Raw genomic sequence first — 20324 nt, 5'->3', positions numbered from 1 at the left:
CATTTTGGAAATGTGGCAGGTTTTCGTTGCTGTTGAGTAGGATTTGAAAACATTGGATAAAGTTAGTAATACAAGCAAACCCTGAACTAACGCTGATCTCCAGCTCTCGCTTGAGCGATTCGCGGCCGAGTGTGAAGCGGCTGGGATAAGAATCAGCACCTCCAAATCTGAGACCATGGTCCTCAGCCGGAATAGGGTCCTCTTCGGGTCGGGAGTCAGGTCCTGCCTCAAGTGGAGGAGTTTAAATATCTCGGGGTCTTGTTCACGAGTGAGGGAAGGATGGAGCTCGAGATTGACAGACGGATCGGTGCGGCGTCTGCAGTAATGCGGACTCTGCGCCGGTCTGTCGTGGTGAAGAAGGAGCTGAGCCAGAAGAAGAAGCTCTCGATTTATCAGTCGATCTACGTTCCTACCCTCACCTATGGTCATGAGCTGTGGGTCGTGACCGAAAGAAGGAGATCTCGTATACAGGCGGCTGAAATGAGTTTCCTCCGCAGGGTGGCCGGGCTCTCCCTTAGAGATAGGGTGAGGAGCTCGGTCATCCGGGAGGAGATCAGAGTAGAGCCGCTGCTCCTCCGCATCGAGAGGAACCAGTTGAGGTGGCTCGGGCATCTGGTCAGGATGCCTCCTGGACCTCCCTGGTGAGGTGTTCCAGGCACGTCCCTCTGGGAGGAGACCCCAGGGAAGACCCAGGACACGCTGGAGGGATTATATCTCTCGGCTGGCCTGGGAACGCCTCGGGATCCCCCCCGCAGAGTTGGCAAATGTGGCTGGGGAGAGGAAAGTCTGGGCTTCCCTGCTTAGGCTGCTGCCCCCACGACCCGACCCCGGATAAGCGGCAGAAGATGGACGGATGGATGAATGGATTTCATTGGATTGATAATCACTTAATCAGTGTTGGTGTGAGTTGGTAGACTAACATCCATGTGCCTTGTGTTTTTGTTTATGAATTTAATCACTAATTCATCTGGTTTCTTTAAGCTTTCCATCTTTTTTATTCAAAATGAGCAAATGTATTTTATCTTCCATCAGAAGCAGCATTAATATGTAAATCAGCAATAAGCACATAAAAATAGAGTTATCCTTCAGTATGCAGGGTAGAATTTATGACACAAAGCTTCTCTTCTGTTGTATCCATGAAGCTCTTCCTGGTAAACTAATAAGCTTGATCTGATACTGAAAGTATGAGACGATTTAAAACAAAAAACTGAATTTACAGATCATCTCTTTATAGTTCTGTGTTTGTTGCAGATGTTCATGTGAAACTTCATGCGTTACACATGTTAACATAAACACGGACACACAGAGTTGTTGGGTCTTAGCCAACTGGTTTACTTGGTACTTGAGGAACGATGTAAACAGCACCAGGCTCCTGGAGGGAAAACAGTAGCAGTGTTTGCTCTGTGTTTGTTTACAGGGATGGGAATGTACTGCTGCCCAGAGTCCAGCCCGCAATATGACCTTGGGCCTCTCGGCCCCGCAGCACAATAAATTACTTAGCTGAAATTGCCCCAATATTACACGCATCATTGGAAAAAGTTAAACCACTAAACAAAAAAAAAAAACAGTTAATGCTGTTCAGTGGGGAGCCATACAGGAGGCTCTGGAGTAGGTCCCTTCGCAGTAAATTTCCCTCTGTTTCTGCTACACACATATACACACATATACACACACACGCACACACACACACACACACACACACACACACACAGACCCTTCCCAACACACAACTATACACAAAGACACACACAGCGACACGGTGGCCAACAGCAGAAAGGTTTAACAAAAACACCTGAGTGAAGGATCACAAATCCTGGTTCCACCTTAAACCCTGTTTTACCATAAATCTGGTTTTACCCTAAACTAGATTTTACCCTAAACCTGGTTCTGTCGATCCACTGAACTCTGCGACATTGTAAACTTCAGGTAGAAAAAATGGACACCAGTCTTTTATTCTGAAGTTAGATTAGAAGTTAAATAAGTTTTATACATTGCTCATCAAACAACTTGGGATACTTTGAGTGTATTACATTATTATATCTGACCCACCTCTCTTCTTGACCTTCTTGGTGGAATCGTCATCATAGATAATAAATAGACCAAAAAAGTCTTATCTGATGAAGAAAATCATGAACATATCTGGACTCACAGTGAGGACTCTCCTTCCCACCGGCTTTCAGCAATAGCTTGGCAATGGGTGTGTTGTTAGTCATGACAGCGATGTCAAGGGGTGTCAGGCCCTGGCTGTTGGGGGTGTTTAAATCCAGTTCTTCAGCTGAGAACTGGTAAAGGAGGATCTGCACGGTGTCCAGGTCCTGCTGCTCCACTGCCTCGAAGATGCACTCGTTGCCCTGCATCATCTGACAGGAGAACACAAGGTTAGCACTTTAATTTTCTGTGTTTAAACAAAGTTCATGCTACAGTTTTATGATAAATGGTTTAAGGTCATTAACCCTGAGCAACTGTAATCAACAAGAAAGAAATTAAAGCAGAAATTAACATTAACTCTGGGTCTTTAGGTTTTCGTGTTAATCATCTCTCTGCCTTTAAGATTTGTTCTGGATCCAAGCTATTAATTTAAAAGCTGAAGATATTTAGTCTTCTGTAACATAAACAGATAAACTTTGGGTTTGATTTACTTCTGTCTCCAGTACCCCAGACCTCCAGTCGCTAAGTAAGTACATTTTTATTTATGTTGCACCTAATGCTTGACAATAAAACAAAAACTTAAAACATCAAAAACATAACAAATAAAACTAAGTAAAAGCCAGATTAAAAAGTTGTTTATAGCTGTTTTTTTAAAAGAGATCACTGACTCCACTTATCTCAGGCTGAGAGAAAGAAGAGTTCCACTGCTGCGAAGGCTCTGCCACCTTTAGCTTTAAGCCACTTTAGTGTAACAGCCAGCAGACCCTAATCAGCTGATCTCAGAGACCTGCTGGGAACATACGGCTGTAAAACGTCCCAGATATAGCCAGGTGCAAACCAGAATGTTAAAGTGCATTGTGTGAACGATGGGGATCCAGAGCAGCTGGGTCAGTAGTGGGGTGATGATTTAGTCCGCAGCCTTGCAGCAGCATTGTGGACAACCGGGAGATGACCGAGATATTTTTACTTAAGCAGATGAAGGTGGAGTTGCAGTTGTTGAGTCTGGAGGAGATGAAGTCATGAACAATCATCTCCATCTCAGATGGTGAAATGATTCGACTCAGCTTGGCAATGTTCTTTAAATTATATAAACACAAACAGACAAGCAATTTTATGTGAGCATCTAAAGACAATGCAGGGTCCATAATTACACTGAGGGCTTAATGAAAGAGGCAAGTGGGCCAAGACTCTCACCTATCTTAGGAAGCAATCTCTCTGGGGAACAAACAAGTACTTCAATCTTGCTTCATTTAGTTGAAGAAAGTTTTCACTCATCCAATCTTAAAAACATCCTAAAGTTTAAGAGAAATATAAAGCTTGATATGATCAGCATAACAATGGTAAGAAATGCCTTTAAAAGAGCATATAATATCCTGCAAAGGGAGCAAATATAAAATAAACCATCAGGACTCAGAACAGACCTCTGTGGAACGCCATAATCAAGAGATGAAGATGACTTGAACTTTGCAGCAGCCACAGAAAATAATCTCCCAGAAAGGTAAGAGAAGAATCATGTCAGTGCATATCCGGATACCCCAACCCAGTGTTTTAGTCTGTCTAGCAGAACCCTTAGGCCCGGCGAAAACTAGAATGAAAATTATCCAAGATTTTGTGTGTCTCCAAAGCAACTGAAAACTGCTTATTTTGTCTAAAAATCTTAGAGATAAAAGGTAGATTTGAAATGGATCTATAGCTGCTAAAAAGAGAAGGATTGAGCTGAGGTTTTTTTTAAGAGTGGATGAATGACAGCATACTTAAAATAGCCAGGGACTTGGCCAAGCAGAAGAGAAGAGTTAATAATTGTGAACACACGATGGGCAATGGCCTGGAAGACATCTTTAGATAAGGATGTAGATGGAACATCAAGAGAGCAGGAGGATGCCTTCATTGAGCCAACTAATGTGACCAGCTCAGGTAAAGAAATAGGTGAGAAGTTAGCTATCATTATGGGCTGGGCGGGACTGGGAACACAAAGTAAAACAGTTTATGAACGCAAAGAGCTTCTCACAGGTACGACTTTTAAGTAAAAAAGGCCAAAAATTTTACACAATCCTCATTTGTAGCAATGGAACAGCAGGAGGAGTAGGTCTCGGGATCATCACATCCCCCTCCATCAAGGGAAGCCTATTTTACCTAAGAACCTGTACAAATATGCACTAGTTGTAACACAGGTAGAATTATATGTCAGCAGGAGGGGGAGTGATATAGGAAGAGTTTACTCACTATGGATTACTAATTATTCAAGAAATTTTTGCAGTATGTGTGTGATCTGTTTGAATTAGGCCTGATGGTCCTTTCCAGGCTATTTGATAAAACTAGATGTGAAGGTAAGTAATATTGTTTGTTTATTATTTATGCTTTTTCTAAATGAGTTTAGATATTTTCTTGTATCCTGATGCGCTGACTGTTACTAAAGCATTAGGAGGAAAAATAATTCCATGATTTGGCTTTCCAGAAGAAAAAATGTCAGTGATAATGGTCGTAATATTGTGAATCAAATTATTACAGAAAAAAAAAACAATTGCAGATTGACCTGAAGAGGTTTTGCCATAACCATCATGGATAGGTGGATTGGTAGGGAGACATAATGGTAAAAAAAATAAGCTTAAAAAGCTCATGGCAGAAACAGGAAAAAATGTGACTTAACTGCATTCCTATTGGGGCTTTACATATGAGAGTGACACCTAATAAAACAGGCCCCTTTTTCTTTTTAAATAACCCATAGTAGACAATATAGATTACTGCAGCTGATGCAGGACCAGCGGACAGGTGAATTAACTAATATTGATGATATGTTGGAAACTTTAAGAGGTTTGTGCTGATGTAATCCCTCAGGATGGAGAGGGATGAGATGATCCTGAGACCTGGAGGCTGGGTCTTGACTGAGGTCATTAAAAGGACGGTGGGATGCTCCATACCAGGTGTTCCTAAGGACACCTACAGCAGTGAAGATTGCTGAGAGGACAGCATGGATTTATCTTTCACACTGCAGGAAGGAACAAGTTGATTCCCAGATTAACAAGAGTAGAAGACTGGCCTATGACGAAAGAGGACATATGACAACTAACTGAGGGAAAACACTGTTGTAGATTCAGACGGAGAGAATTCAACAGAGTGAATCATGTACTTGTATGATGCTAGTAATGATCTTAGCAAAGTGTCTCTGAAATGCAAACATTTACAAAGGACATTAACCCCCTGTTAGAGATTGGCGTCATAAACCTCACTCTGGGGGTCCTTCTCCAAGAAGTGTGATGATGACGTTCCCAGAGGATACATCATCACAGGGGGAAGAAGTAGGAAGAAGAGTATATAAGGGTGTAATTCTGAGTTGATCGTTGGTTCACTTTGTCCACAGGCTGTGGTCACTTGGTCTGCTGGCTTGTGTGAACTCCTTGCAGCAGTAAAACTTTGGTAAATTTTCTCTGATCTGATTTTCTGTCAATCATTTGGATATTTTTCTCCATCAAGTAACTAAATTACAAATGGTGTTGAATAATACTTTAGGATTGCCGTGGCTTTTTGAGATTAAATTTTTTAAATAGGCAGCTCTCGCATTTCTGACAGCATTGTTGAAAGAAGCCATAAGATCCTTCAGGAAATGCTGGTGGACATGCAGTCTAGGCTTCGTCCATAGACACTCAGCTTTTCTACAAGACCAACATAGGAAAGGACAAGTTAAAAAGATTACAGAGGTAATCAGAAACAACAATGTCCTAAAAACAAGGCAATTAATATATAAACCTAAAGTAAAAACAACGTCCAGAGTATGGCGTTTAACGTGATTCAGCCACATGCTGAATAAAGTTAAAAAGAATCCATGACACTGATGAAACCTTCGGCAAGGAGGTCAGTCATCATCAACATGAATGTTAAAATCTCCAACTATAACTAAGCAGGACAGCTTCATTGTGGAAGATTAAAAAGTCACTAAAATAATTTAAAAACAGACTGTTTAGACCAGGTGGACATCAGACAACAGTGCAATAAAAAGGTTTCTTATCACCAAGTATCACCAAGTACCCGGGTCTCTGTCTCCAGTCCCCCAGACCTCCAGCACGACGGCCTTTTTTTTAAAACTTGTCTTGTTCAGAATTAAAACAATCAGAAGGATATTCTGGCTGGATGGGTTGATAGGTAAATGGATGGATAGAGTATGTGTGTGGGTGGGTGGAGGTATGGATGGGTGAATGGAAGGAAGGACAGACAGATGGATGTATGGATGATGGATGTATGGACGGACGGATGGGTGGGTATTTGGCTAAATGAAAGGATGAACAGTCTGCTTCCTGTATACTCACTGAGATTTTACGGAGACGGTCCGTCTTTCCAAAGAAGTATGCATCTTCGAAGGAGGAGGTGCTTCCTCGCAGCTTCTCTGACAGGTTCCGGTAGAGACGCTTTGCAGCGCTTGGGGAGGCCGGCCCACCGGGGCACTTCCTGGTCTGGGACAGCTGCAAGTTCTGCATCTGCTGCGTCAGAACACCTGGGAACTGTCTGCAAAGAGGAGTGAGAAAATCTGTAAACCCATAACCTTGCAGCGGAGAAGGAAGAAAGATGATGTCATAAGATCACTTTTTTCCACTTTGGCACGTCTAATAGTTCACATTAAAAACAGTTTATTGTAAAAATACAAATCATTCAACATTGCTTCCCATCAACAAAAACAAATAAATGCAATAACAGGTACTAGATAAAACAAAAATACATTTAAAAGATCTATCAAATTAAAAATGAAATGATAAAAAAATTAATTTTAAATAATCGTGTCTAAAGACACAAGCAATAAACAGGAGCAAAAATAAATACAATGAGATAATTTCCTTCTCTAGGGAAGTTACAACTGGCTTCAATTTAGTAATACTTTTTAGTAAATACAAGGAAAAACAAAATCATTTAGATGTAGTTTCAGACTCAAAACACTGACATTAAGTTTTACTTAATCATGAAACAATATTAACCACATAGAAATATTTTAAGAATTACATAAAAAGAAAAGGCTGCTGAACATCAAAAAGAAAGCCTTCAGGGATGGAGACAGGGAGTTCTTGAGGGCAACACAAAAACAACTTAAAACACAAACTAAGAAGTGCAAGGAGGACTACAGGAAGAAGTTAGAAAGTCAGCTCCAGCAGAATAACCTGAGGGATGTGTGGTCTGGAATGAAGAAGATCACCGGCTTCAAGTTAAAGGGGGACCAGCCTGATGGAGGTCTGGACAGAGCTAATGAGCTGAACATATTCTTCAACAGGTTCAGTTCACCCCCTACCTCCAGCCCAACAGACCACACACCCTCCATAAGCCCACTGCTTTCCTGTCACGCCTCCAATCTGTCACCCTGCAGCTCAGTCATGGACCAGAACACAGCTTCATCTCCCTCCACATCAGGACATCCTGAGACCTCCACCTTGTTTGTCTCCTGCAATCAGGTTAAGAAGCAACTTGAGAAACTGAACCAGAACAAGGCTGCAGGTCCAGATGGTGTCAGTCCCAGAGTTCTCAAGTCCTGCTCAGAACAACTATGTCCGATTCTCCAGCACCTTTTCAACACCAGTCTGAGACAAAATAGAGTCCCAGTGCTGTGGAAAACCTCCTGCCTTGTTTTGTGCTGCTTCTGTGCTTGGAGTAACTCTGGAGCCGCTGGAGCTGATTGTCCAAAGAAGAATGCTGCACAAGCTGATGAAGATGATGGAGGATTCTTCACACCCTCTCCACAACACAGTGATGAAACAACAAAGTGTGTTCAGTGAGAGGCTTCTTCTGAATTTCCCTTTGGGGATTACTAAAGTATTTTTAATTTCATATGAGGCAAAGACAAGCAGCCCCAGAACACAACCGTGAGGAATGCCTGGGAATACATAATAACCTTAAAGATAATTATATCAAATAAATTAAAGTAACAAAAATAAAAGAAGTAAATATAGAATATATGTAAAAAAATAAAAAATAAAAAAAATAAAAAAGAGATAGCCATTTAGTTAAGTTTTTCAGCATCTTTTTTTCTTTATTTCTCTCAAACACATAAAGTACCAAACAAAGATGCACATTTGTGTAACAATGTACCTTGTTTGAGAAGATGCAGAATCTACTCCTTATTTACAGTCTTTAATTTACACTGTTATTTGGCAACCTTTACATACTGAAAGTCATCAGTCAGAAGGCAAAATTTAAAGCAGCAAAATAAATTATGAATTTTATTCTTTTTTACATTTGTCCAATAACAATTTCTTATAAAAAAATAAATAATTAAAACTGGATAATATTATTATATAGTTTTAAACCATCACTTAGTCCATTCCATAAAGTTACTCCATAAATGGAAAAATCTGCTTTTTGGGGTGGTGCGTATGGTTTCTGTAACATAACTTTACCTCTCAGATTCTACACAGCAACTGTCTTTTAACCTCTTTTCTATGTTATATGTCATTTTTTTAGCTTTGAACGTTGAACATAAATTGAGCTATTTCAAACCAAACCAAGTCACAAAATTTGAGGCGATGTACTTTCAAGAATAAATTATTTGTATAATTCATACAACCTGCATGATTGATCACCCTTATGGCCCTTTTTTGAAGAATAACTAGTCTTTGCAAAGTAGTCTTAAAAGTGGTCCCCCAGACTTCCACACAATAACTGAATATATGGTAATACTAGAACATTATACAAGGTAAGTAATGTTTTGGAATTTAGTATATATCCACATTTTGCTAGAATCCCAACACTTCTAGCTATTTCTTCAATTATTCCCAATTATCATAAATTTAGTTTTATTTACATTTAAAGATAATTTGTTTGAATCAAACCAGGATTTTAGTTTCCCAACTCTTCTGCAGTTTCTACGACATTATTTAAGTCATCACCTGAACAGAATACGTTTGTGTCTTTGGCAAAAATAACATATTTTAAACCTTCTATATATAAAATAAACAATTTAGGCCCTGTTGGAACACCACGTGTAATACACTGGGAGGTCGACAAACTGGCTTCCATTTTCAGTATAGCTTTATATCCAGTCATACGCCACCCCCCTAAAGCCCTATGGCTCTAATTTCTTTCATAAAATTATATGATCAGTTGTATCAAATGCTTTTTGTAGATCAACAAAGATTCTGATAATATATTTTTTATTTTCTACACAATTTTTTATTTCTTCTAGCACATCAATAAGAACCTGAGTGTAGCTCTGTCTGCTCTGAACCCATGTTGGCTTTCAGTCAGAATATCATGTCTTTCAATAAACTTATCTAACTGGGCCTATAATTATTAAAAACTGTTTTATCTCCTTATTTATATAACAGAATAAATTTGGCTGTTTTCAATTTTTCTGGGAACACTCCATTTTTAAATGACAGGTTATAAATATATGTGTTACTGTAATTCTATCTCATATTTTTTTAATTCAGACTGTGTCAAATTCATTACCATCTTTTGATGTTTTGCTTTTACATTTCTTTACAACTTCAATTATCTCCTTACTTTGAATCATATCCATATAGAAATGATTCTTATTTCTTGGTATTCTTTCCACATTCCATGCATTCCTAGAGTTCTTTATCCCATTTGCAGGCTTGTCCTGCTGTGTGGGTGTTTTCAGGTTCCCAGCAACAGAATCCTCACCAGATTCTCATCAAGCAATCAGCTGCAGCAGGATAAAAGACCAGCTCAGTCATCCAGCCATCGCCAGATTGTTGTTATTCACCTTGTGGTAACAGCTCTTGGCCAAATCTGCAAGATTGTCTGACTTGCCTTTTTGCCAGTCTAACGTATTACTGTCTGCTCTCCTGATCAGAGGATCCTGCATGCCTGCCTGTCTGCCAACCTGCTAACTACCTACTCAACGCAGAAAACCAACAAATCCAAATCAGAATCTTGATCCATGTCCACGTTTGGATCCTGGAAGAACACTCAAATCATAACACTTCTACTATATCTTTAATATTTGTTAAATTTTTGTCTTTGTCACAGAATTGTTCAGGATATATCTGTTTGTTTTATGTTTTTCTATCCGTCCAGGAGGTTTACAATCCAGACACAACATGTAGTGTTTATGTAGTGAGACTCTAGATGGTAAATCCACCATTATTGATCACATCTTCATCACCATCACTACCATGTTGCTAAGAGACCTCTATTTCCACCTGGACATGATGATGAAGACACTTCCTGTCAGACTTTCCACCAATCAGAGCTTAAACTGACGGTAACGTCCAATCAGGAGCAGCCAAAGATCAACAAGTGATGAGAAAAGCAGGAAAATAATGATCCTCTATGGCTGGAATAAAGCCAAGAAGACGTTTGGGATGCAGCTGAGGTGGAGGTGGTTTTGACCAAAAAAAACAGCAAAATGTGTGTTAAAAAAAAAAAGTTAAGTAGTGATATGAATATTAAACTACAACATACAAAAACCAACAAAATGAAACTTTCTGTCCAAAGTTTGAGACAGAGCATTTTGCTTTGAAACATCTGTCCAGCTGCATCATGTTGACCTTTACAGGCAACACTTCTAACCAGCCTCCACCCTTTCCAATAACCCCATGGTCAGCAGATGAAAGCTGTCAACCTTTATGTGATCCTGTTGGCCTTTCAACAAACAATTAATTCCTCCTGTTTCTGCAGTTGGTTGTCTTGGTCTTGTCTGATCTTAAATTCTGTTACTCCAGTGTTTTCTTCCTGGGGGTCCACCACACTGGGGGCCTTGCCTATTCAGTTTGCTGGGTCGTTGCCATGGGGATGGCCTCTGACAGGTTGACACTTGCATTGCGGCCATTTGGCTGTAGTACGGATCGGGACAAACCCTGAGTCGTGGCCCTTCCTGTGGTGACTCACCCTGTGGTTATGGGTGGGCTGGTCCCTGCTGTGAAAGGATCCCCAGGATGTCGTTTCCTCGCAGTTTGCCAAGCCAGATGTTGTCTCGTTTATGTTTATTCTTTTACTTTTATTATTATTATTATTATTATTATTATTATTATTGGTTAAAGAGACAGTAGTCATAGCTTTATCAGGCAACACGGGATTGGAGATGTGTTAGTGTGTGTGTGTGTGTGTGTGTGTGTGTGTGTGTGACTGATGATGTGTCCATTTTTTTTTTACTGTTTTAATATATGTAAAGCACTTTGAACTACGTCTTGTATTAAAGGTGCTATCTAAATAAACTTTGATTGGCTGTTTGAGTCTGCAACATGTGTTGATGTTACTATCATCACACTGATGTGTGATTGGATCTGGATGCTCATTGAGTCAAATCTTCTAAGAAACAATCAGCATTGAACTGTTGAGAGAAATCAAGCAGCAACCTTTGTGGGGCTTAAAAGTAAAGACCCTGTTGTGCAAAACATTGCAGCAGCCCCCCCCCTCATCATTAGCCATACAGTCCCCTGTCAAAAAGGCCAACTTCACAGCAGAAAATTACATATATGCTACAATTTTCGTTTATTTGTTTAAATTTAATGGGTCAGTTTTACTTTCATGACAACTAACTCTAACCCTAAAAATAAATATATATATATATATATATATATATATATATATATATATTTATAACTGATCAGTTTATATGTTATTTAATCTTGAAATTTGCCATGATTAAGGGTGTGTCCTTTCGTTTCACAGGTATCTGATATCAGGCAAGAAGGCAGAGTGTAGCACAACTGCAGAAGGCTAACGGCACGCCTTACCTGTAGCCTGCTACCTCTGTTTGTGGGTAGCTCTCACTACCTCCCATTAGCTATGCTTTAGCTCAACTAAACGTAGTTTGGAGTTTGATTAATGACAATCATCCCCCCCCCAACCATGCTCACAGTTGCGCTATCAGCATTCTTTGCTCATTGGCGACCGTCAAGAAACCTACAGGTGACAAGAAAACCTTCAGAAACCTACGGGTGACATCACCAAGTCTCCGCCCACCTTTTTTTTATACTATGAGAGAAAATCAGAATTAAGTCCATCTGTGTGTGTGTGTGTGTGTGTGTGTGTCTTGTAATGAATCAGCATTTAAACCTACTGCAGGATAAACAAAAAAAAACTGTCCTGCAGACACCAGTTATTACAAGATGAACGTAACGCCAGGTGCTGCTTTTAACGAATGCACAATTTATCAAGTTCAACTTTAGACAAATTTCACATCAACTAATCACAGACCGTCTGGAAAGTTCCCCAGCTTCACCTTTTACTGTGGTGCATGCTCTGTCCAATAAATAAACATCATCAAGTGAAACATAAATATTGCTAAATAAAATTAATAAATTAAATATGAATTTGTAACCAGCACTGATGATGAAAACAGATTTCATTGTTTTTTTTTTTATTTTAAACTTTTTTTATTTAGTGTTTTAAGTTTAGTTAAGTTTAGTAGAAATTAAAAATGAAATATAATTCTGTTTTGTACAATTCATGTTGGACATTCACGAGTATATTTCCATGATGAGTGTGTTATTGTCTCTTTATTTTACATCCTCTATTTCGTCCCTTCATGGTCTGGGACAGTTCTGTCCTGGATGAGTTCCAGATTTTAATGCCCTGCTGCCTGAAGGCATACAGATATCATACGTATCATCATACATGATATACATAAATCATTTACATACATATGTCCCCTGCATATATAGATGTAGTTCGAGTTTGTCTCAGATGGTGAATCTCTGTCCATCTGAGAGACTCTGCCTTTCTGAAATGCTCCTTTTAAAGATAATCATGTCGTTAACCTGCTTCTAGTTAAGCCTGTTTGTTACCCAAGGCTCCTCCGGATGTTTTTCCAGCCTTTTGTTGCTTCCCTTCCAGGTGTCTGACATGACGCCTATAGGGTTAGGGTTCGGGGTTAGGGTTTGGGGCCAAGGTTCGGGGCCGGGGTTCGGGGCCAGGGTTAGGGTTCGGGGGCCAGGGTTAGGGGTTCGGGGCCAGGGTTAGGGGGCCAGGGTTAGGGTTCGGGGGTCAGGGTTCGGGTTTGGGGTTCGGGTTCTGGTTCGAGGTTCGGGGCCAGGGTTAGGGTTCGGGGCCAGGGTTAGGGTTCGGGAGCCAGGGTTTGGGGCCGGGGTTAGGGTTTGGGGTCGGGGTTAGGGTTTGGGGCCGGGGTTAGGGTTTGGGGGCCAGGGTTAGGGTTTGGGGCCAGGGTTAGGGTCTGGGGGCCAGGGTTTGGGGGCCAGGGTTCGGGGCCAGGGTTCGGGGGGCCAGGGTTCGGGTTCGGGGGCCAGGGTTTGGGGCCAGGGTTCGGGTTCGGGGGGGCCAGGGTTAGGGTTCGGGGGGCCAGGGTTAGGGTTGGGGGCCGGGGTTAGGGTTGGGGGCCAGGGTTAGGGTTTGGGAGCCAGGGTTCGGGGCCAGGGTTCAGGGGCCAGGGTTTGGGGGCCAGGGTTTGGGGCCAGGGTTCGGGTTCGGGGGGCCAGGGTTCGGGAGCCAGGGTTAGGGTTTGGGGCCGGGGTTAGGGTTTGGGAGCCAGGGTTCGGGGCCAGGGTTTGGGGGCCAGGGTTCGGGTTCGGGGGCGGGGTTAGGGTTCGGGGCCAGGGTTAGGGAGCCAGGGTTCAGGGGCCAGGGTTTGGGGGCCAGGGTTAGGGTTTGGGAGCCAGGGTTCAGGGCCAGGGTTCGGGTTCGTGGCCAGGGTTAGGGTTTGTGGCCAGGGTTAGGGTTCGGGGGCCAGGGTTAGGGTTGGGGGCCGGGGTTAGGGTTCGGGGCCAGGGTTAGGGTTTGGGAGCCAGGGTTCGGGGGGCCAGGGTTCAGACGCCAGGGTTTGGGGCCAGGGTTCGGGTTCGGGGGCCAGGGTTTGGGGCCAGGGATCGGCGGCCAGGGTTCGGGGGACCAGGGTTAGGGTTTGGGGCCAGGGTTAGGGTTTGGGGCCAGGGTTCGGGTGCCAGGGTTAGGGTTTGGGGGGCCAGGGTTAGGGTTCGGGGGGCCAGGGTTGGGGACCAGGGTTCGGGGGGCCAGGGTTCGGGAGCCAGGGTTAGGGTTTGGGGGCTGGGGTTAGGGTTCAGGGTTAGGGTTTGGGAGCCAGGGTTAGGGTTCAGGGGCCAGGGTTCGGGAGCCAGGGTTAGGGCTTGGGACCAGGGTTAGGGTTTGGGAGCCAGGGTTAGGGTTCAGGGGCCAGGGTTTGGGAGCCAGGGTTAGGGTTTGGGGCCAGGGTTAGGGTTGGGGGCCAGGGTTAGGGTTTGGGAGCCAGGGTTAGGGTTTGGGAGCCAGGGTTCGGGGGCCAGGGTTAGGGTTTGGGAGCCAGGGTTCAGGGGCCAGGGTTCGGGTTCGTGGCCGGGGTTAGGGTTTGGGGTTAGGGTTGGGGACCAGGGTTAGGGTTTGGGAGCCAGGGTTCAGGGGCTGGGGTTAGGGTTAGGGTTTGGGAGCCAGGGTTCAGGGCCAGGGTTCGGGGGCCAGGGTTCGTGGCCAGGGTTAGGGTTCAGGGGCCAGGGTTCGGGAGCCAGGGTTAGGGTTAGGGACCAGGGTTCGTGTTCGGGGGCCAGGGTTCGGGTTCGGGAGCCAGGGTTAGGGTTTGGGACCAGGGTTCGTGTTCGGGGGCCAGGGTTCGGGTTTGGGGCGCCAGGGTTGGGGGCCAGGGTTCGGGAGCCAGGGTTAGGGTTCGGGGGCTGGGGTTAGGGTTCGGGGCCAGGGTTCGGGTTTGGGAGCCAGGGTTTGGGACCAGGGTTCGTGTTCGGGGGCCAGGGTTCAGGTTCGTGGCCAGGGTTCGGGGGCCAGGGTTAGGGTTTTGGAGCCAGGGTTCAGGGCCAGGGTTCGGGGGCCAGGGTTAGGGTTCGGGACCAGGGTTCGTGTTCGGGGGCCAGGGTTCGGGTTCGTGGCCAGGGTTAGGGTTTGGGGCCGGGGTTCGGGGGCCAGGGTTCGGGTTCGTGGCCAGGGTTAGGGTTTGGGGCCGGGGTTAGGGTTGGGGGCCAGGGTTAGGGTTTGGGAGCCAGGGTTCAGGGGCCAGGGTTCGGGTTCGTGGCCGGGGTTAGGGTTTGGGGCCAGGGTTAGGGTTGGGGGCCAGGGTTAGGGTTTGGGAGCCAGGGTTCGGGGCCAGGGTTCAGGGGCTGGGGTTAGGGTTAGGGTTTGGGAGCCAGGGTTCAGGGCCAGGGTTCGGGTTCGTGGCCAGGGTTAGGGTTCAGGGGCCAGGGTTCGGGAGCCAGGGTTAGGGTTAGGGACCAGGGTTCGTGTTCGGGGGCCAGGGTTCGGGTTCAGGGGCCAGGGTTCGGGAGCCAGGGTTAGGGTTTGGGACCAGGGTTCGTGTTCGGGGGCCAGGGTTCGGGTTCGGGGGCCAGGGTTCGGGTTTGGGGCGCCAGGGTTGGGGGCCAGGGTTAGGGTTCGGGGGCTGGGGTTAGGGTTCAGGGCCAGGGTTAGGGTTTGGGAGCCAGGGTTAGGGTTCGGGGCCAGGGTTCGGGTTTGGGAGCCAGGGTTTGGGACCAGGGTTCGTGTTCGGGGGCCAGGGTTCAGGTTCGTGGCCAGGGTTCGGGGGCCAGGGTTAGGGTTTTGGAGCAGGGTTCAGGGCCAGGGTTCGGGGGCCAGGGTTCGGGTTCGTGGCCAGGGTTAGGGTTCGGGACCAGGGTTCGTGTTCGGGGGCCAGGGTTCGGGTTCGTGGCCAGGGTTAGGGTTTGGGGCCGGGGTTCGGGGGCCAGGGTTCGGGTTCGTGGCCAGGGTTAGGGTTTGGGGCCGGGGTTAGGGTTGGGGGCCAGGGTTAGGGTTTGGGAGCCAGGGTTCGGGGGCCAGGGTTCGGGTTCGTGGCCAGGGTTAGGGTTTTGGGAGCCAGGGTTCAGGGGCTAGGGTTAGGGTTAGGGTTTAGGAGCCAGGGTTCGGGGGGCCAGGGTTCGGGAGCCAGGGTTAGGATTCGGGGGCTGGGGTTAGGGTTCGGGGCCAGGGTTAGGGTTTTGGAGCCGGGGTTCGGGGGCCAGGGTTCGGGTTTGGGAGCCAGGGTTTGGGACCAGGGTTCGTGTTCGGGGGCCAGGGTTCAGGTTCGTGGCCAGGGTTCGGGGGCCAGGGTTAGGGTTTGGGAGCCAGGGTTCAGGGCCAGGGTTCGGGGGCCAGGGTTCGGGTTCGTGGCCAGGGTTAGGGTTTGGGAGCCAGGGTTAGGGTTTGGGGCCAGGGTTAGGGTTTGGGAGCCAGGGTTCGGGGCCAGGGTTAGGGTTCCGGGGCCAGGGTTCGGGTTTGGGGCCAGGGTTCGGGTTCGGGGGGCCAGGGTTCGGGGGCCAGTGTTAGGGTTCGGGGGGCCGGGGTTAGGGTTTGGGAGCCAGGGTTCGGGGGGCCAGGGTTAGGGTTCGGGGGCCAGGGTTCGTGTTCGGGGGCCAGGGTTCGTGTTCGGGGGGCCAGGGTTTGAGGCCAGGGTTTGGGTTCGGGGGGGCCAGGATTCGGGGGCCAGGGTTAGGGTTCGGGGGGCCAGGGTTAGGGTTGGGGGCCGGGGTTAGGGTTTGGGGCCGGGGTTAGGGGCCAGGGTTAGGGTTTGGGAGCCAGGGTTCGGGGGCCAGGATTAGGGTTTGGGGGCCAGGGTTCGGGACCAGGGTTCGGGGCCAGGGTTAGGGTTCGTGGCCAGGGTTAGGGTTTAGGATTAGGGTTGGGGTTTAGGGTTACCACGATTGTGGTTTTTTGCGCTGGCCTACTGACTTGGAGGTTATTGTAGGTTGTGTACCGATGTAAAATAGCTGATTATTGAAAAGACAGACAGAAGAAAAAAAAAAAAAAAATTGGTGTGAGGGAGGAAAAACAAGGGCAGATATGTATGCAGTTGTGTCAACAGGGATGTGTGAAGGGGTGTGTGATCGTGTCAACAGTGTTAGTGGCAAGGTGAAGCAGACATCCCTCTGCCATGCAGGAGGGAACGGATCAATTCCCCAGCATGGCAGGGGATGCCTGCCCCAGAGGAGGGTGGGGGGGAAAATATCCAGTTTATTTAAACAAAATTGTTTGGTGTGAGGGAAGAAAACAAAGACAGATATGTATGTAGTTATGTCAACAATGATGTTGGCAGGATGGGGTGGACATCGGTCGGCCAGGCGGGAGGAGTTCGACTCCCCGTCATGGCAGAGGATGTCCACCCTGGAAAGCTGGAGCAAAACTATCGAATTATGTCAATTAGATTTAAATTAAAAAAAAGAAAGAAAAAAAAGAAAAAAAAAATTAATTAGGGGGCCATGTTGAGGCCATATGGAGTGAGTGTCACTAGTGCATGGATCCAGTGTCTTTCTGCTCTTTTCCGCTGTCTGATGGTCCATCTATCATTAGATTCCAGTCCTGAAATTCTGAGATGTTGTGTGGAGTGAAACTGAAAGTGATTGACCAAGGGGGTGGACAGTCTACCTTCCCTAATGTTGTAGAGGTGTTGTTTGAGACGGATGAGGATGGAATGCTGTGTTTCGCCGATGTAGAGTTTATTGCAGAGTGTGCAAGTGATGAGATAAACCACGTTCCTGGAGGACAATGAGTAGGCAGCTGATATTGGAAGGCTTTTACCACTATGGGAGTTGGTGATGTACTTGCGTGTGATGTAAAAGTGGCCGTGTTCATGATGGGTGCGTTTATTTTCTGTGAAGGCAGAGTGAACCAGAATGTCCCTGAGGTTAGGATTTCTTCTGTATGCTGTGATGAAGCGGTGGTTATGAAAAGGAGGGTATTTCAGTCTTAGATTCTGGAAGTTTCTTTTGATTCGCTTGTGAAGAGGGGTGAATCTATGGGAGAAAGTGCTAATGAAGGGGAGAAGTCTAGGGGATGAATTGGATTGTGTAGGGGAAAGGTGGGTGTCTTGTTGAGAGATACGGATGGAAGAGGTAGGGTTGATAGACGTAAGTGATATGGTATCCGAAGTTTGGGAGTAAGGGGAAGGATGGATTGACAGGGAGGGGAGGGGTGGGGAAGGGGAGGGGTTAAGGTCAGGAAGGGAGGGCAGGTAGGGGAAATGGATGGAGTTGGAAAGAAGTAGTGGGTGCGAAGGATGGTTAAGGTTAGGAAAGAGGGGAGGGGGAGGGAGGTTAGGGTTCGAATTGGGGGATAGAGGGCTAGGGTTAGGTAGGGGGGGTGGGGAGTGGTTAGGGTTAGAAGGGAGGGCCGGGTAAGGAGGGTTAGGGTTAGAGTTTAAGGAGGGGTGCCGGGATAGAGGGTTAGGGTTAGGGAAGGAAGACGGGGAATGGTTAGGGTTAGAAAGAAGGACGAGGGAAGGGTTAGGGTTGGGGTTGGGGTTGAGGGAGGGGGACTGGGATGGAGGATGTTTATGATTAGGAAAGGAGGGTGGGGGATGGTTATGGTTAGAAAAGAGGACAGGGGAGAGGGGGTTAGAGTTGAGGGGGGAGGGCTGGGATACTGGATGGTTGTGGTCAGGAAGGGGGGATAAGGAAAGGTCACTGTTGGAGTTGGGGAGGTGGGACTGGGAAGTAGGATAGCTGGAAATAGGGAAGGGGTGAGAGAAGAGGGACTGGTTAAGGTTAGGGGAGAGAGAAGGGGGTGGGGAAGTAATTGACTGTCCCCGACTGCGGGGTTGTGAATGATCCAGGTGTTGTGTGATGGTGGTGGCTGAGCGAGTGGGAGCGAATGCCGCCAAAGTCATATTTTTCACTGTACGGAGGAATCGTTTAGAATACCCTCTGCATCTGAGAGCTTTAAACAGTATATGGGTGGCATTTTGGAAATCGGAATATTTGGATGAAATGCGATAGAAACGGATGATTTGAGACTTAATAATGCCCCAAAAGGTGTGCTTGGGGTGGTAACTGGTTTTATGGAGGAGTGCGTGTGTATCTGTTGCTTTGAAGTAGACTTTGGTATGAATGTATTTGTGTGTATTATCTAAGGGTTCGAAGAACACGGTGGTGTCGAGGAAGTGAACCTGGTGGGAATCTATTGTATGCTTTAGTTTGATTGAGGGGTGATGACTATTGAGGGTATCTAGAAAGGGCTGAAAAGAAGAGATACTGTGTTGCCATATGCCTATGATATCATCTAAATATCGTAGATATAGAAGGGGTTTGAGGGGACATTTGGCTAATGCTTCTCGCTCCCACTCGCTCATGTAGATGTTAGCATAAGAAGGTGCAAATCTCTGACCCATGGCTGTCCCATGGACCTGCAGAAAATGTGCGTTATTGAAGGTGAAATCATTATTAGTGAGGCAAATTTTGAGCAGTTCCAAGATCTCAGTATCGAGTCTGTTTGGGTCCGGGAATTTATGGAAAATGGACGAAATTGTTTCCAAGCCATGTTGTGTGTTGATGTTGGTATAGAGACTGTCAATGTCCAGAGTAAACAGGTAGGCATTATTTGGGACAACCATGAGTCGAATTATATCGAGGAAATGGTATGTATCTTTTATATAGCTTGGGTGTTTTGTTGACAAGGGGCCTAGAAAGTGATCTATGTATTGTGAAATGTTGTAGGTGGAACTACCGCAGTCGGAGACAATCGGGCGGCCGGGAGGAACCTCAAAGGGAACCGTCCAGGTCTGAGGGTCCTTGTGAATCTTTGGTAAGAGGTAAAACTGTCGGGGGCGAGGTTGGTCTGGACCAAATAAGAAATCTCTCTATTTGCCTGTGATTAATTTGCGATGGTGAAGGGAACGGACTATATCTCTGATCAAGGATTGGGTCTGGGGTTGTAATGTTTCTGTGATGGGCTTGTAGTATTTGGGGTTTGTGAGCTGTGTATTGGATTCTAAAAGGTATTGTTGTCTGTCCATGATGACAATTTTGGAGCCTTTATCCGCAGGTTTTATGATAATATTTGGATTTTTGGATAGTTGTTTTAGAGCTCTGCGTTCTATGGTTGTTAAGTTGTCAAGGATGTCAGGTTGTGGTCGGTATGAGAGAAGCATTTGCATGTCTGAACGGATGAGGGTTTGAATGGCCCCGTCCACCTGGGAAAGGGGTGGTTCCCAGGTGGATGGGGAGGTGAAAAGGGTCTCACGAGTGTTGCTAGAACTGCGGAAGTGGTCCATGATTTTTATACGTCGATGATATTTGTGGAGGTCCCTTTGAAGCTCCTCCCGATCCGAGCATTTGGGTCTGGGGATAAAAGAGAGTCCTTTTTCCAAAAGTAAGATCTGGGCAGTGGAGGGTATGAATAATTTGGATAAGTTTAATACTGTGGAGGTAGAGTCCCATCCTAAATTGGGGAGTGCAGGGGAAGGGGGATCCATTGTGGTGGGTCTAGGAGAAGAAGGAAGGGAAGGGAAGGGACAGGTTGGGGCAATAGTGGCATCATGGTAAGTGGGCTTCTGAGGCAGAAAAAGGTGGTAGATG

General features: G+C 46.0%; 1 protein-coding gene across 1 annotated transcript in view; it reads right to left on the bottom strand.

Annotated features, from left to right (window-relative positions):
- Positions 1 to 20324, bottom strand: part of LOC306771505 (ankyrin repeat and fibronectin type-III domain-containing protein 1-like) — a gene marked incomplete at both ends in the record, with an annotated part of 55289 nt that overhangs the window by 30235 nt on the left and 4730 nt on the right. Inside the window, 2 exons of the mRNA XM_079260671.1 lie at positions 2150 to 2360; positions 6450 to 6645. Coding sequence (XP_079116797.1) covers positions 2150 to 2360; positions 6450 to 6645 — 407 coding nt within the window. The remainder of the gene's footprint in view (positions 1 to 2149; positions 2361 to 6449; positions 6646 to 20324) is intronic.

This window comes from Telmatherina bonti, assembly GCF_933228915.1.
Source record: "Telmatherina bonti genome assembly, chromosome: 21".
NCBI classification, from domain to species: domain Eukaryota; kingdom Metazoa; phylum Chordata; class Actinopteri; order Atheriniformes; family Telmatherinidae; genus Telmatherina; species Telmatherina bonti.
Note: the sequence above shows the minus strand (reverse complement) of the source record. Positions and strands in the feature narration are given on the sequence as shown.